The following is a 17,219-nucleotide window of genomic DNA, read 5'->3' as shown; positions in this document are numbered from 1 at the left end:
AGGAAATGGGGACAGAACCAGGCATTTCAGAACTGGTTGCCAATTCTCACTCCTAGGGTCTGTCCTCTGCTTCAGGACAGACCCTCTTCCTTTTTGTAGTCTCCCTCATCCCGATGCCTGGTGGCCCTACCCCAGCTGACAGTGCTGGGACAGATGTGCCCCTACCTGTCCCCAGGGAGGACCCCAGCCCCACACTCCCCTCAGCCGTGAATTTCCCCTCTGCTCTGCATTTGCTTCCAGCCCCGCTCCCACACCCATCTTTCGGCTTGGTGAGCGTTGGGGCTCTGCGAGTTGGAACCTGTGTAGATTTCAAGCTGGCAGCTTAGAAATCAGGATTTTCCTGGGAGGGAGTGGAAGTCTATGACCCAGATGCTGGCACCCAAAGTGACTTTGCTCTGCTTCCTGCCATCTTGTTAAAGAAAAGATAGCCAGGATTCCCTAGGAAAAAAGCTGTGGAGAAACCACTCAGAAACTGCAGACAAGGGTCTGTGGCCAGCTCAGGGTGTGAGGGCCAGTGAAGGTGGGTGCAGGCAGGCTGAAAGGACACCAGCACAGCCCTCGGGGTGGGGGCTTGTCACTAGTGTCTGGTCTCCCTGCTTTTCCTATGTGGCCAGGGCTCCATGATATGTTCTCTAGGCCTGGGCCTGGAAAACAGGTCTTTCCTGTTTTCTGGACCTGCTAGAAAGCTTCAGTCAGTTTGGTCCCTGGGAGAGAAAACTCTCTTCCCATGACGGCCCTGTGGAGGCCAAGAGTGGGGTAGGGGGGGTGACTGGGAATACTCTTTCCTGCCGCCCTGGTCAAGGGACTAGTGTGAGTCGGGAGTGCATTTTTGGAATGGGGGCAGGGGTGTTTTTCATGACCATTTGTTTGAGTGGTTTTGATTGGTTATACTTACTCTTTAAATTTGAATCCAATTTTTTTGCAAAATTACTTCTGAATCAGATCTTGACCCTCAGCCTAGGACGCCACAAACGGAAGTGAATTCTCTGCTTTGCTCGTCACAAATGCCAAACTGACTGCCCTTTCGCAGTGTCCATCTTGCTGTCTTTTGCTTCTGTTTGATTTGGTCTGCATATCTTTTAATGTGTCTATTTTTGTTTTGTTTATTTTTATTTTTCAGTTAACGCACGCACAGACTTACATGTCAAGAGTGGACTTTAGACTTTCATGTGTTAAGTTGCTTGAGTTACACCTTGTGACCCTTCTCCCATAACATGGTGTGAGGACGGACTGGGAGCTGGTACAGACTCCAGTGTTTACAGCCTTGCTTTCCCCTACCCGACCCTGGCCCCAGGCTGCCCCAGGCCTGGCGGGCCACCCCTCTCTATGCAAACACATAAAAGCCAGGAATGCTGGAATCCAAAACTGACGAGGTTTATTTTTTTCAGAGCCAGTGGCTGGTCTTCCATTTACAGTGTCACTATTCCCTGATGGAGCTGTTATGTGCCGCTCCAGCGAAGGCCCCAGCCGGGATGCTAGGCCTAATAGTTCAGCGTGGAGATGGCAACTCACGTGGTGCCCTAGGTGCAGCTGCGTGGTCTGGTATACATGCTGCAAAATTCACCCAGTTCCCCTCATTTTAATTTTTCTAACCTAGAGCTTAATTTTAATAACTTTAAAACACTTCTAAATATTTATTTTGGCACCAGCATCAAGACAAATAATATCCTCTCCCATTATTTTCATAAGTAACACAGATTTCCTGATTTTTAAAAACTAAAAAATACCGCTAAACCTTTCTTATGTATAAAGTACGCCTATCATATACAGGGAGAGGTGGGTAATAAACTTCCTGTAATGACAGTGTTTGGCATTTCTTTGTGGATGGAATTGGAACATGAACAAGACCATGTCCAGCGTTTTTACTGTGAATGTAAATGGAACAGCAGCCTAAAGCAGTTGTCTGTGCCCCAGAGGTGCTACCTGTAAACAGGGACCAACTCCGTGTGTGTGTTAAGTGTTTGACTCCAATTAAGACTCCCAAGCAAATCCTGCATATTCTAAATGCAAAGAGTACTCAGTGGGAAAAGGTTGTTACCTCAAAGTCATTGCTTCTTTCCTGGCTGGGTGAAGAGATGAAGGTGTCTGATGTATACAGACAATGAGGGAAAAATGAGCAGCAAAGGAGCTTTCCCCTTCAACTGCACTCTAAAGGGGAACATTTTAAGGAAGTACTAGCAGCTTTGATTCTTCTATGCTCCTGTTGGTTTACAAGCCACCGAGAATGTCAGTGTTGAGAATATGGCCTGGTAAAATGGGAGATGGAAAATGACTTGACGAAAGGAAGGGTAGTTTTAATGTTGAATCACTGTGCTGGGCACTGGAGCTACCCAGAGGAATGCACAACGCTCCCCTCAAGGAGCTCACAGTCTAGCACACTCCCTGGCTGGAAGCCTCAGGAAGCCGTGCTAATTTATTGTGGAGTTGGTAGTTCGCTTTTCATGCCCCTGTCTTCTTTCTCATGACCATTTCCCACTTTCTGCCTGGCTTGCATTAGTGATTTCCAGGACCAAGTCGTGGCTTCCTTCTGCCTTCCTGAGATGATGTTCTGCTCAGGGAGAGGTGGAGGGGCGAGCTATGTGCGTCCACTGAGGCACGGCCAGGAAGAGGCAGCGTTTACCTGTGAGGGGCTCCATGCTTCAGCAGCAGAGCAGGTTCTAGTGACAATTCTCCAAGTTTTTATGCTATGACCGGGGTGGATCTAAATTTTGTGGGGCTGAAAGCTTGAATTATTTAGACAGACTTCTTTAAGAAAAACAATGTTAATATAAAATTAGGTACAGGGTCTTGGAAGGGGCCCTGAAGATTAAGGTTCATTAGCTTCACAATAAGTCCACATCTGGTTGCAACTGAAAACTGATGCTTCAGTGAGGGTATCTAAAAAGGTAAACTGGCATATATCCATGGCAAGTGTGGGCTGCCAGTGGCTCATCTCTAGGGTAATTTTATGTCTGAAAGTGTATGCAGTTGGGTCAGAGCATGACCTTTAAGATAGCCTCTTTGAGCTAACATATTTCTGAAGATGAGGCCTGGTGACCCAGCAGGTTCATCGGATACATAAGAAATGAGAATTCCTGGTTCATGGGCCAACCTGGGACTCTGGAGTGTGCAGATTTGGCCATTCGTCCATTGTGGCCTGCGGGTTGCACCCTAGGTATACTGAAAGGCCATACTCGTGGCTGGCTGGCTGCCTGCCTGTGGGCCTAAGCTTTCCCAGTATCTTCAGGGACACTTGACAGACGCGTTTTCTCAAGTCTGAGCTGCCTCCACAGGTCCCTCTAGCAAGCCTCACTGCACCTCTCCCCCTGCTGTTTGTGTTTGGAATTTTGTCATTTTTAGCTGAGACCAAATTAAACCTTGGTGCATAAAGTGAGCTTAAAACTTGCCACTGTTTAGTAAGTTAGCTCTCATAGAATGTGACCCCGTCTGCAGGGTCTCATTCACCCTTCTTTTTCTCATTGTCATTTGTTGGTGTTAATAGGGCTGTCTTACAGGATCATGTTGGCATTTACTCTCATGTCTTTCATAAACCATGTTTGTTTGGGGTAGAAGAATCACCATATAATTTGTTGTCCAAACTGGGACTATTAAGAGAGAAAGGGGATGCTATTAATCACACCAGATCAACAGGCATAAACCAGACCTGTCCCAGGCCAATGGGGATATATGGTCTTTCTGGTTGTGGGTAACCTGATCTAGGTGGTTTGTAATTGTGCATACTGACTGCATATATGTTTGTGTATGTCTAAATGTGGGCTCCCTGTTAAGTGGGGCTCATGGATACGAGGCCCGCGTGTGGCTTGCTAGTCTGTTATGTTAACATGCTTTTCTAAAATTGCTTCACGTGTTAATTCATTTACTCCTGCATTCATTGACTGTTTTTGTTCTTTTCCATTCACTTTGTACTCATTTTTTTTCATTAAATTTTGCATTTATTTTGAGTTTTTGTGGTGTCTTTTTTGGGCAGTAGCTTTTCTGATTTAACAAGTTTCCTGAGCCCATTAATCTGCTACAACTGTGGTAAAATACAGCTTGTCTGTTCTTTGAATTTTGTGGAGGTTGATCTACTTCCGCAGGAATTGTTTTAATAGGAAACCCTGCTACAGGCATCTGTGAAAAGCTCTTGGATAGGTGGGGGATGGAGGGAAGAAGAGTCACAGGAAAGTCACAGAAAGGTAAAGGTGCAGTCTGTGGTCCACGAATCTTTATTGGACAGCTGGGGGCAGGACATGAGAAAAGGGGCTCCTGCCCTCAAGGAGCATTCCTCCTTAGCAAAAAGGCTTCCCATAGGACTGCTAATATTTGAGTGTCAGAACTGCTCGGAACCACATTACATGCATTAACTCCTCTAATCCTCATCCTAATCCTATGATTAGGGACCATTCATCCCCATTTTATAGCTGAAACACAGAGGTTTAAGTAATTACCCAAGGTTACACGGCAAGTAACTAGAGAAGTTGAGATTTGAACGCTGGTAATCTGTACCCTTAATTCCTGAGCCTACAGCTGCTCCTTGGCATCTCAATGGAATGATGGAAGAGTAGTGGAAGTGTGGCCAGGTTAAAGTACACAGCCTGATGATGTGGGCTGGTGGACCTGAGACTGTTTTTTAGAGGTAGATAGCCCTAGAGGACAGGCAAAAGTTTGGCTGAGGAAGAGCAGACTGGTGGTTGAAAGGTGGTAAAAAGTACGTGGGTTTCTTTTTAAAGGAGCTTTCTCCATTGAGCACCAGGTAGATTTGGGAAGACCAAAATGAGAAAATGGAGATCCCTGCAGGAAGAGTGGTATGAACACATCCCTAATGCAGGCATAGCTCAGCTCTACTTGTGGGAAGGCAGGCAGCAAGGAGGCAAAGTATTCACCAACTTTTGAAGGACAGAGACTTTCCAGGAAGCCAGGGGGAGGAGGGTCTCCTAGGTGGTGGAAACATCATCAAATGACTTGGCTCCTTCATTTCAGGGATGCACTGTTTGGACAAGTTTAAGACAGGTCTATGATGCTCCCTCCCTGCCCTGTTCCTCCCTGAGCCCACCTACCTTTCTTTCTGCCATAGCATCTGCCTCTGAGCTTTTTCCATCTCCATTTTTCTTTACCAATCCCTGCCTTTCTATAGGTGGGGTCAAAAGGAAAATGGATTGTATCCATACTTCTCCCTGAGAAGTATTTCCCAATCTCTGAGTTGAGGTGGGATAGGAGTTCCTAATGTCAGAAAAGAATAATAGAGGGAAATAGGATGGGATCTGGGGCCCCAAGGCAAGCTTGAAAAGCACATAACACTTTTTAAAATCCACAAGTGGGACTTTGGCAATACAAAAGTGAGCTTCCCTATAGAAGAGTTCTATCATTTACAGAAAGCCAGAGCAGAAGGTTGTCTCTTATCCCAGTCCTGGGACTCACAGGTCTACCCTCTGCTTTCTCCAAGAGGTTGATTTGGATCAGCTTTTGGAATCTAGCTCACATCCAGAGCCACCTGGTTAAGCAGCAGATGTCTTCCAGCAGTTCCCCAAAGCCCGGGACACCCAAGCTGGTATGGGCCCTCGGGATGTCCTCCTGCCTTATGCACTGTGGTCCCACTTACACTGGAAGGAAGGAGGCAGAGGGCACTCACGGCCACCACTGGAAGCTGTGAGCAGCATGGCCTCAGCATCTCCATCTGTAAAATGGGTTCTGGAGTAGAGGAGAGTTCTTGATATGACCTAGGAGATAGTGTTCCAAATATATCTGACTCTCGCAAGCCTAAATGCATGGTAGCTCAAAATAAGAGTCATACAGGATTGGAAGCAATTAAAGTTTAATTTTAACAAAAGCTCCAGCAAGCAAAAGTGTGTCAAGAAAAAATAGAGATGTATACTAACTCTATAATATAGGCAATTATGGTATATCTAGCCCTTGACCACTTTGCACCTAGTAAATCATTCCCTTCCCACACCATGGCTTAGCACATTTACACACACACACACACACACACAAAGCCACCATAGTTCAGAGTGGAAGACTTCATAAACCACCTCTGAATGTGTAGCTCAGTCATTCATGTCCCCAACACAACTTACACAGCCCAGCTGGCATCTGTGTCAGCTGCACTCCCCTGCTCAGAGAATGGCTCTGTAGTAGCACAGCTTGAAAGAAGCAGCTGGCTCCTCCTCCTGGCAGCACTGTGGTTGGAGCAGGCTTGGCCTCAGAACCTGCTCATCCCAACAAAGCACTCAGAGCTGTGCCTTCCATCACAGGTGTTAGCCTATAATACCCATTCATTAGCACAAAATCCCTCTAGTTAAACTAATAACTGAAAACACTTTGCTTAAGAGTAACAAAGGAAAGATATGCTTAAAGCTTGCTCAAGTTACATTAAACAAAGCATACTTTATAATCCAGTCCTTGTAAAAAGAAGACATAAGTCATGGTCATGGTCAGGTAAATATGTCTGCAGAGACTGTCCCATGTTAGGAGTTGCAGGCAGGGTAGTTGGGACTGGAAGCACCACATATATGTTTGGGATAAGCCTGGGAAGTTGGAAGGACTTGGCCAGCTCTGGCAGGTAGAGCAGCAAGAACTGGTCAGAACTAGCCCCAACCCTTCAGCCCTGAGCCAGGCCTGCCTCTTGGTCTCATATTCCAGCGCTCTCAGGGGCCCATGCCAACCCTTGCTGTAGAAGGAAGGAAAAACAAGCTGCCATTTGAACATTCATTCATACTCCCTGGCTTCAGGCCCAGAGGAGAAAAAGGGAAGGCAGGGTCATGGTCTATCAGACCACCCTGATCTCTACTGACCCCAGCCTGCCTTTCCCCTCCCCACTTTATTTTTTTTCCAAGGGCTTAGTTGGGAACTTTTTCTCAGTTGCTCTTCCAGAGCCACCTTCCCTTTTTACAGGATTAATAACAAGCCAAAGAACTCATGGTAGTCCAAGCAAGGAGGTTTCACATTAGGCTCTGAAGGCCCCAGGGTGGAGGCAGAGCGGCTGGTTGGCAGGTGACATAAAGTTGTCTGTGCAGGATGATGACTGAAAACTTCTCAGTTGCTGCATTACAAGTTCCTTGCAGCAGCTGTACTGCATATCACCAACCTGTATTAGAATAGAGTGGCCATCTTCAAGCAGAACCATCATACATTCTAAGAAATTGGCAATTGAGTGCCAAAATGTTAGCATGAAGCAAGTTCAGGAAGGTCCAACCACCCAACTAAGGACCACTAATCCTACCATCTCAGGGACATCCATTTCCAACCTCAGTAAAGTTGTCATTAGTTTAACCATGCATTCCATCCTAACCTATCTGTTCTGAGGGATTCCGACACACCCCCCTGCTCCTCGTGCCCCGACAATGCTTGCCTTATGGTACCCTGTACCTGGTACCACACACTCGTACAAAGGAGAGGTGAAGGAGTTTAAAATGTATGCTCCCCAGTATTAAGCTCAGGGTTGCTTCCTCCTAAGCCAGACATCCCCCTGACCCCCCAGTCCTCTTGACTACAAGGGCTCCCATTGAGATAAAGATTCTCGCACTCTCAGAGACAACCCCCATTGGTCCAGTGAAGAGAACACATGTCCCATCTCAAGTGCATAGGGCATGGCCAAGTGTGGAAAGCCTAGCCTTTGGGCAGACTCTTTCCAGGGTTATGGCCAGAACATTTTCCAGAGGCCACAAGGGGAAAGGGTACCCCTTTGGGGTCAGAGTGCATCAGCTAAAGGGGCAAAACACAGAGCCTGGTCTGGGGCAAAGTTGATGTCTACCTGTGCTTTCTTTAGCAGATCAGATATAGGAGCACACCAACCGGGCATGAGCCTCTCCAGCTCTAAGGTGATGATGACCAAGGCCAGTGTGGAGCCCTTGAACTGCAGCAGCTGGTGGCCCGCCATACAGTGCTGCAGCTGCCTGGTCAGGGATGCGACGTGGAGGGAAGGATTCCTCTGAGGCAGCAGCTCCAACACATGGGGCCAGCTCAGGACCACCAGGGCATGGAACTGGAGACCATGGTTTTTAATGTTAGAACAGAAAACCCCATACTTTTCATATATCAATGACCAGAAGTGCAAACAATTTGAATTTCCATCAGGGAACATCAAATGTTGCCCAACCCTTTTCATTCCTATCCATGGCTCCATAAGGGGCTTGAGGCTTAATGCCCACTCTGTGGCCAAGCTGAGCTTCCACCCCAGAGACCAAAAAAAAAAAAAAAAAGTCTGCTTTGTGACATCATCGTTATGAGTGGAAAGTACCTAGATGACAATGTTTCCATTCTGAAAAATAGAAACATACTATTCAAGACCAAGGTAGCAGAAAAGTTACTTGTATCTGCTTATCATAAGAAACTCTGCAACTTGGCAACAGTGGCCAGTTTTCATAATGAAACAGCCCTTAGTAATTTAATCTTCATGCTTCATAACAAACCAAAACCCCATGAGATTTCCACATTGCATAATTTGCCTTACTAACAGAATCATATCCTTAAGGATGACCATCATTCCCCCAACTAAAACAAATACAAACTAATGTATGATATTTTTTTAAGTGCCAGATCAATATGGTCTAAAGCCTCAATAAGGATTGTGCGTAGGTGAATAAAGACAGCTAAGTGAATGTGTGTAAAGTGTAGCAAAAGCAGACAGATATTTATGTACAGTATTCATAGAATGGAAAGTTAAATATTTTTGCAGTGTGTATTTAAAAGAGAAACTCACCATAATAGTGCCGTCTAAAAATCTTTGTAAAGTTAATTTAATGTCCTTTAGAAGTGGGAGTCTGGTGGAACTGTGTTGGATTTAAGATACCTTTTCACTCTCCCGTACGTCGTGAGCCTTGTGGGTCACCTCACTGTGGTGCATGTGCAAGGGCGTGTGCACGCCTGTGCTTTGCCGTCCTATGTTGTAAACAGCTGTTCCAAAGGCACAAATGAGTTTAGGGTAGACTCTGTAAACGCCTCCTTACTCACTATAGTCAAGAAGTCCAGCGGCGTCCCAATATAGAGGTCCCAGTGCAGTCTGTCCAGAATAGCCAGCTCCATCCTTAGCAGCTCATTCGGGGAATAGTCAGAGCCATAGTGCTTTATGAAGTCTTTTACTTGTGGAATAAACTGTAAAAAGAAAATAAAGAGGCCAAAGCCCTACATCATGTCATAGTAGCTTTTGTTTTCTTATCCATGGGGACTGGGCATTCATGACCTTAGTGGAGTTGTCTTCCTGTGGCCTGCCACAGAAAATGCTTCTGAAAGAAATACTAAACCAGATCTTGGCTATCTGTCAAATCCTCAGGTAGTTATGTAGTGAACATTACATGGTCCCCCTCTGAAACCAGGTCTTGATCCCCCAACTGCATACTAGCTCATACCCAACGGTGCTTTGGAGGTTGGGGCTGTGCCATCTCCCCTGTTCAGCTGCAAGAACTCACCCAAAGCTTTCCAGGAGCCATGGGTTCTGGTTCTGCCTATCCCTATTCCTGATTCCTACCATGGGTACTGGGCATACAGAAAAAACTATGCTTTTGAGCTTCCTAGTCTGTACCAGACAGACACATTGATAAAACCTCCTATGGGTTTTTCAGCATCACAACTGCAAACTTCCTTCAACCTTGATTGAAGGTGGTTCAGTTCTGGAAAATCTATGGCTTTTCCCACAGAGGGACTAATGAGACTTGTCTATGAGTAAACATTCAAGTACTAAGTATATTAAAGGCTTGATCCTATGTTTTTAGATAGACAGAAGTATTACTATAACATCCAGGAAAAGGGTCACTTGATTTTTAAAAGCAACTTGGGCATTAATTCTATTCTAATAAACAGGAGTTTAAAACATTTTTATTGAAGGTTTGGAACTGGACACACAACTTCTTCCCTGCCTCATCAGACCCAGAGATCAGCTAAGGGTGACCCCTGTGGCAATGGCAGTGATTTCACCATCCCCCAAATGAGAAAAGTTGGAGGGAGGTAGGAAAGTTTGGAAAGGGTATTAGGAGATGATCTCCTCCTGAACATATGGCACAGTGAAATTCAGCCATTCAGGCATGCCTGAAGCACTCATGGGCCCTTGTACTTTACCCCCAGCACATGGCCCTCTCAGGGGTCCCAGAGTTCCCAAAGACCAGCTTCATTGACACAGCCAAGTCCTCAAGTCTCAGGCAGCTTTCTTAGACATAATTGCTTGGGGTGGATGTTAAGTCACATGGTTTGGGAGGCCTTTTTCCTTGCTCAACAGCAGATGCCCCTGTTGAGAGAGAGGTAGCATCTGGCATCAACCAGTGAGGCCATATGTATCTGTCAAGAGTTCAGGTCTCTAGGTTTGGTGGGCCAGGACAGTTCAGCTGTTCTACTTGTTCATTTGTGGGGTCTCAAAGTCTGACAAGCCAATGGAAGGGACAGCAGAGATGCTGGCAAGTTGGTGACTTTTCCAGAACATCCACCATACGTGAAGGGCACAGACCTATCATGAAACTGGAGTCCTCCAATGTTACACCCCTGTACCTGAAGTGCAGCCCAGTGTGGACTTCCAAGAATGCATACCTCCTGTTCTTCATTAACTTTTGCAGCAAGCCTCAAGGAAGTAATTGTGGCGCAATGTAGGTATTTCTCTTTTACCTGCGGTATGGAACAAACACATTTGAGCAGAATATGAATGCCAGAAACAAACTGAAAAGCATCTGTGTTTGTTTTTTTTAAATATATTTTGAGACGGAGTCTCACTCTGTTGCTCAGACTGGAGTGCAGTGGCATGATCTTGGCTCACTGCAAACTCCACCTCCTGATTTTGAGTGATTCTCCTGCCACAGCCTCCTGAGTAGCTAGGACTACAGGCACGGGCCACCACGCCTGGCTAATTTTTGTATTTTTAGTAGAGACAGGGTTTCACCATATTGGCCAGGCTGGTCTCGAACTCCTGACTTCAGGTGATCCACCCCCCCCACCCCACCCTTTGACCTCCCAAAGTGCTGGGATTACAGGCATGAGCCATTGCGCCCAGCTATTTGTTTTAATAAGCTTTTTTCCATTTTTAAAAGGCTCCATTTCTCCACAAGACAGAATGTTAGTGCCATTTTTAGATCTGACCAATGAGGATGCTCCTGATTTCAGAACTGCAGATGACTGGGCAGTATTCCTTCATTTCGGGACTGACTGGAGGTGGGAAATACGGCACCTTCTCAGGGAACTCAGTCTCATCCTAGCCTCAAGCTGCCCTCGACAGGTCGAGACAAGCACATCCTACCTCATTACACAGGAAGCCCTTTCCCAGCTACTTCCTCTCACGCTCCCCAAGCCCTGACCCTGATGACCACATGACCCTGAGACAGCCAGTGTAGGATGTGGAGAGGTTCCAAAACCAGCTCTACCACTCGAAGCAAGTTAGTTTATACACCTTGGTTTGAGCCTCTGGAACCCCTCACCTCTCAAGCAGGAATGGGGAACAAAGGTTAGTTTCTTCTTTCACCATCTGCCACCGTCCCTCAGAGGCCTCCCTACCTTCACTGAAATCAGGAGGCGGCTGAAGATGGTGAGGGCCAGGTTAAAAGTGGATTGGGAGAAGTAAAAGATGTTCTGAAGCCGCAGGAGCCACAGCACGACTCCCTCGAAGGCATTGCAGATTTCATCCCGCTAGGAAGAAGAGCAGGTGGGGCGAGGAAGGTCGTTAGCGGCCACTCCTGGTCCCCCAGCAGCAGGAGCCTCCTGCTTAAGGTGCCGGGGGGCAGTGAGAAGTCCCTTCCCCTGCAGGCCCGCTGGGAGTAAGCGCCCAGCTGGCGCAGCGGCTCACCCATCACCCCCACCCCGTGCGCCCGCTTTTCGTCGTAGGCCGAGTTCCTTGATTCAAACAGGCCCTCTTCCGAAGGCCCTGCTATCAAGACGCCCTCTTAGAGAGAAGCTGGTGGGTCCAGCCTCGTGCCTCTCGTGAGGGGCCACACCTGGGGAAGCGCCTGGCCTCCAGGTGCAGAACATCGGAGCGCTGGTGCAGGTGGAGGCCACATCCGCCTGCCGTGTGCGCGCAAGGAGGGCCACGCTGCGGGGACGGGTACCTGGGGTTTGCCGCCCCGCCACAGGCGCGCCTCGCGGTCCTGGGCCAGCTGCAAGTGGCAGAGCAGCCGGCGCTCGTCGAGGACGCCTTCCAGGTTGCGCGGCTTGGGGGACTGTGGAGCGGGCCGCGGAGCTTGCTCTGGGGCGGCTGCGGGGACCGGGTCTGTGGTTCTCCCGGCCGGGGCCGCATTACGCCGGGGCCGCAAGCGGACTGTCGCGGACGCAGCGTGGAGGGAAGCCGCTCCGGGCTGGCTGGTCCCAGGGCACCTGCTCCGGGTGCTCGGGGGCAGAGGGGCCTCCCCCGGAGACCGCGGGAGAGGAACGCCCAGGGCTGCTTCCTCCAGACGGGCGCCTGGACGCCCGCCTGGGCTCTGGACTGCGCTGACTTCTGAGCTCGACGGTTGCGGCGGGAACCGAGCGCCCGAGGCCATGTCGTGAGCGGGATTCTAAGTCTGAGTCGCTGCTTAACCCGGCATTTTATAACCCAGCGCCCACAACACTGCAGCCTGGGGCGCCGCCGGGGGAGGCGGGGAGGCGGGCTCGGCGAGCCCCACCCACAACGCTCCCGGTGGAGCTACCCCTCGCGCACCCGGCCGCGCTTCCTGGGCACTCGCCCCGCAGGTGCGCGGCGCGCTCCCAGGACACGGCAGGACTGGGCGCGCACAGGCGGGTGGCGGACCCCCACCCTTCCCTCCATCCTTGCTGCTGCCTACCGCACGCCTCTTCCCCCCTGCCGGCCGTGCTCCCTGCGCAGAGCCCCCAGCCGCGGGTGGGGCGGCTGGAGACTGCGCTCGCCTTGGGCCGGGACTCCCGGCCGCAGACCCTGGGTCTTACCTCATATTACACACCTGGGGACATAAGACCAGGCAAAGGAACAGCGAGAGCGCCCTCCTCAAACAGGCTTGAAATGGAATTCCAGACGCGCTGTGTGACCTCATGCGTGTGTCGTGACCTCTCAGAGCCTTGGCTACCTCTTCCCCAAAAAAAAAAAAAAAAAAAAGTGATAATACTTCCCTCACAAGGTGATTCATTCATTCATATATATATATATATAATATTTGTTTATGTATCTATACATACATATATAGCTATAAACGTATAATAAGGAAAATCATACAAATCATATATATGTATATATACACATAAATTTTAGGGGTGGGTCTTGCTCTGTTGCCCAGGCTGGAGTGCCGTGGCTATTCTCAGGTGTCATCACAGCACACTACAACCTCAAATTCCTGGGCTCAAGCTACCCTCAACTTCAGCCTCCCAAGTAGCTGAGACAGGTGCACACCACCATGCCTGGGTCCTAAGTTATATTTTGTTTAAAAAATTCATTACATTAAATGCATATTAAAAATATATGGGAATACCAGAAGGACAAGAAAGAGAGGAACAGAAGAAATATGTGGAACAATAACGACTGAGAATGAATATTCCCAAATTAATGCCAAACACCAAACCACAATCTAGGAAGCTCTGAGAACATTAAGAAAGATAAATGCCAAGAACTACACCTAGACATTCCTATTTAAACTGTAGAAAATCAAAAGAAACTATCAACAGAGTCAGCAGACAACCTACAGAATGGGAGAAAAGTATTAGCAAATTACGCATTTGACAAAGGTCATAATATCCAGAATCTGTAAGGAACTTAATTAAACAAGCAAAAAGATATGAACAGACTTCTCAAAGGAAGATATACAAGCGGTCAACAAACATGAAAAAATGCTCCACATCACTAATAATCAGTAATGCATCTCACACCAATCAGAATGGCTACTATTAAAAAGTTAAAAAACAGCAGATGCTGGTGAGGCTGCAGAGAAGAAAAGGGAATGCTCATACACTGCTGGTGGTAATGCAAATTAATTCAGTCACTGTGGAAAGCAGTTTGGAGATTTCTCAAACAACTTAAAACAGTACTATTCAACCCAGCAGTCCCTTTACTGGGTATATGCCCAAAAGGAAAATAAATTGTTCTACCATAAAGACACATATATTTGCATGTTCATCACAGTACTTGTCACAGTAGCAAAGACATGGAGTCAACCTAGGTGCCCTTCAGTGGTGGACTGGATAAAGAAAATGTGGTACATATACAACATGGAATACTATGTAGCCATCAAAAAGAATGAAATCATGTCCTTTGCAGCAAACATGGATGTAGTTGGAAGCTATTATCCCAAGCAAATTAACACAGGAACAGAAAATCATATACTACATGTTCTTACTTATAAGTGAGCATTGAGTACACATGAATGTAAAGATGGCAATAGTAGACACTGGAGGCTACCAGAGCAGGGAGGGAGGGAGGGGACAAGGGTTGAATAACTATGGGGTACCGTGCTCAGTACCTGGGTAACAGGATCATTCATACCTCAAGTCTCAGCATCACGCAATATGCCAGAATCTAAAATAAAATTTGAAAAAAACCTGCAGAAAATCAAGATTAAAAAAAAAAAATTCAAAAGAAGCTGGCCTGTAATCTCAGCACTTTGGGAGGCTGAGGTGGGAGGATCACTTGAGGTCAGGAGTTAAGACCAGCCTGGCCAACATGGTGAAACCCCGTCTCTACTAAAAGTACAAAATTAGCCAGGTGTGGCATAGTCCCAGCTATTCAGGAGGCTGAGGCACAAGAATCACTTGAATCCAAGAGGAGGAGATTGCAGTAAACTGAGATCATGCCACTGCACTCCATCCTGGGTGACAGAGGGAGACTCCATCTCAAAAAAAAGAAAAGGAAGGAAAGAAAGAAAGAGCGAGCAAAACCAGGAGCAGGAGCAGGGTAGGGTGAGGTGGGAATAAGATAAGGTGGGATAAGGATAAGAATCACATTGGACTTGTCTTCGGAAATCATACAAGCAAGAAGAGTGGAGTGAAGTATTTAAAGTTTTCAGAGAAAACTCCACCAGCCTAGAATTCTGTATTCAACAAAATTATCCTTCAGAAGTGAAAGAGAAATAGTTTTACAAACAAAACTGAAGGAATTTCTCACCAGTAGACCTGCTTTGCAAGAAATATTAAAAGAAATTTTTCAGAGAGAAGGAAAATGATGTAGGTCATAAATTTCGAGCTACATGAAGAATGAATGTTAAGGAATAATTGAAAGTAAAATAAAACTTTTGTTTTTCTTATTCCTAATTGGTCTAATAATCATTTATTCAAAATCAATAATGTATTTGATGATTATAGGTTATGGATAAGTTAAATGAATGACAACAATGATACCAGGCATGGGAGGGAAGAATTAAGAATACTTTGTTGTAAGGTACCTGTGCTGCCTGGAAAGCAGTATAATGTTACTTGAAAGTGGACTTGAATTAGTTATAAATGTATATTGCAAACTGTAGGACAACCAGCAAAAAAAGTTTTAAACAAAGTATGATTTGTATGCACTAAGAAAGGAGAGAAAACGGAATCATATAAAATGCTAGTAACACCAATGGTAGCTTGAATCCACAGGAAACAAGGAAGAACAAGAAATAGTCAATAAGAAGATTAATATTGGCCGGGCGCGGTGGCTCAAGCCTGTAATCCCAGCACTTTGGGAGGCCGAGATGGGCAGATCACGAGGTCAGGAGATCGAGACCATCCTGGCTGACACGGTGAAACCCCGTCTCTACTAAAAAAATACAAAAAACTAGCCGGGCGAGGTGGCGGGCGCCTGTAGTCCCAGCTACTCGGGAGGCTGAGGCAGGAGAATGGCGTGAACCCGGGAGGCGGAGCTTGCAGTGAGCTGAGATCCGGCCACTGCACTCCAGCCTGGGCGACAGAGCGAGACTCCGTCTGAAAAAAAAAAAAAAAAAAAAAAAAAGAAGATTAATATTACAAACTCTATAAATACAAACTTGGCTCTATTTTCTTCTCTCGGCTACTTTAGAAGATTTAAAATACTTAAAATTTTATGACAAAGTATTGTTTGGTTTATAACATGTAAGTATAATCTGTATAATAATAGCACAAAAAGAGGAGGAGGGAACAGAAGTAAATGGGAGTTACATTTTTTTTCTTTTCTTTTCTTTTTTTTTTTTTTTGAGATGGAGTTTCACTCTTGTTGCCCAGGCTGGAGTGCAATGGCGTGATCTCGGCTCACCGCAACCTCCGCCTCCCAGGTTCAAGCGATTCTCCTGCCTCAGTCTCCCTAGAAGCTGGGATTACAGGCATGTGCCACCACGCCCAGCTAATTTTGTATTTTTTAATAGAGACGGGGTTTCTCCACGTTGGTCAGGCTGGTCTCGAACTCCCGACCTCAGGTGATCCGCCCGCCTTGGCCTCCTAAAGTGCTGGGATTACAGGTGGCCAGGAGTTACATTTATATATGTCACTGGAATTCAATTATTATAAATCAGAAGTATTATAGATTCTGATAAGATCTATATCGGAAGCCTTAGAGGTTGTTTTTTTTTTTTTTTTTTTTTGAGACGGAGTCTCGCTCTGTCACCCAGGCTGGAGTGCAGTCATTGCAACCTCTGCCTGCCGGGTTCAAGCAATTCTCCTGCCTCAGCCTCCCAAGTAGCTGGGACTACAGGTGCCCGTCACCATGCCCAGCTAATTTTTGTATTTTTGATAGGGACAGGGTTTCACCATATTGGCCAAGCTGGTCTCAGACTCCTGACTTTGTGATACGCCTGCCTTGGCCTCCCAAAGTGTTGGGATTACAGGTGTGATCCACCGTGACCAGCCTTTTTTGTTTGTTTGTTTATTTGAGACAAAGTCTTGCTCTGTTGCCCAGGCTGGAGTTCTATGGCGCGATCTTGGATCACTGCAACCTCTGCCTCCTGGGTTCAAGCGATTCTCCTGCTGCAGCCTCCTGAGTAGCTGGGATTACAGGTGTACGCCACTGTGTCCAGCTAATTTTTCTATTATTCATAGAAACGGGGTTTTCCCATGTTGGTCAGGCTGGTCTCGAACTCCTGACCTCAAGTGATTCACCTGCGTCAGCCTCCCAAAGTGCTGGGATTACAGGCATGAGCCACTGGGCCCACCAAGGAAATAACTTTAAAAAATAGTAAACCAGGCCGGGTGCGGTGGCTCAAGCCTGTAATCCCAGCACTTTGGGAGGCCGAGACGGGCGGATCATGAGGTCAGGAGATCGAGACCATCCTGGCTAACACGGTGAAACCCCGTCTCTACTAAAAAATACAAAAAACTAGCCGGGCGAGGTGGCGGGCGCCTGTAGTCCAGGCTACTCGGGAGGCTGAGGCAGGAGAATGGCGGGAACCCGGGAG

At 47.0% G+C, this 17,219-nt stretch overlaps 1 protein-coding gene across 8 annotated transcripts in view; it reads left to right on the top strand.

Annotated features, from left to right (window-relative positions):
* SEPT8 (septin 8) overlaps positions 1–9,109 on the top strand; it is a 52,484-nt gene extending 43,375 nt beyond the window's left edge. For 3 of the 8 annotated variants that reach the window (XM_025387210.1, XM_025387209.1, XM_025387208.1), the window contains exon 10: positions 1,121–3,941. In XM_025387210.1, coding sequence (XP_025242995.1) covers positions 1,121–1,124 — 4 coding nt within the window. In that variant the 3' untranslated portion in view covers positions 1,125–3,941. Of the gene's footprint in view, positions 1–1,120; positions 3,942–7,744 lie in introns of those variants that run through there. The other 5 variants (XM_025387203.1, XM_025387204.1, XM_025387207.1 and 2 more) reach the window with 3 other exon arrangements.
* The last annotated feature ends 8,110 nt before the right edge of the window (positions 9,110–17,219 follow it).

Source organism: Theropithecus gelada, chromosome 6 (genome assembly GCF_003255815.1).
Source record: "Theropithecus gelada isolate Dixy chromosome 6, Tgel_1.0, whole genome shotgun sequence".
NCBI classification, from domain to species: domain Eukaryota; kingdom Metazoa; phylum Chordata; class Mammalia; order Primates; family Cercopithecidae; genus Theropithecus; species Theropithecus gelada.
Note: the sequence above shows the minus strand (reverse complement) of the source record. Positions and strands in the feature narration are given on the sequence as shown.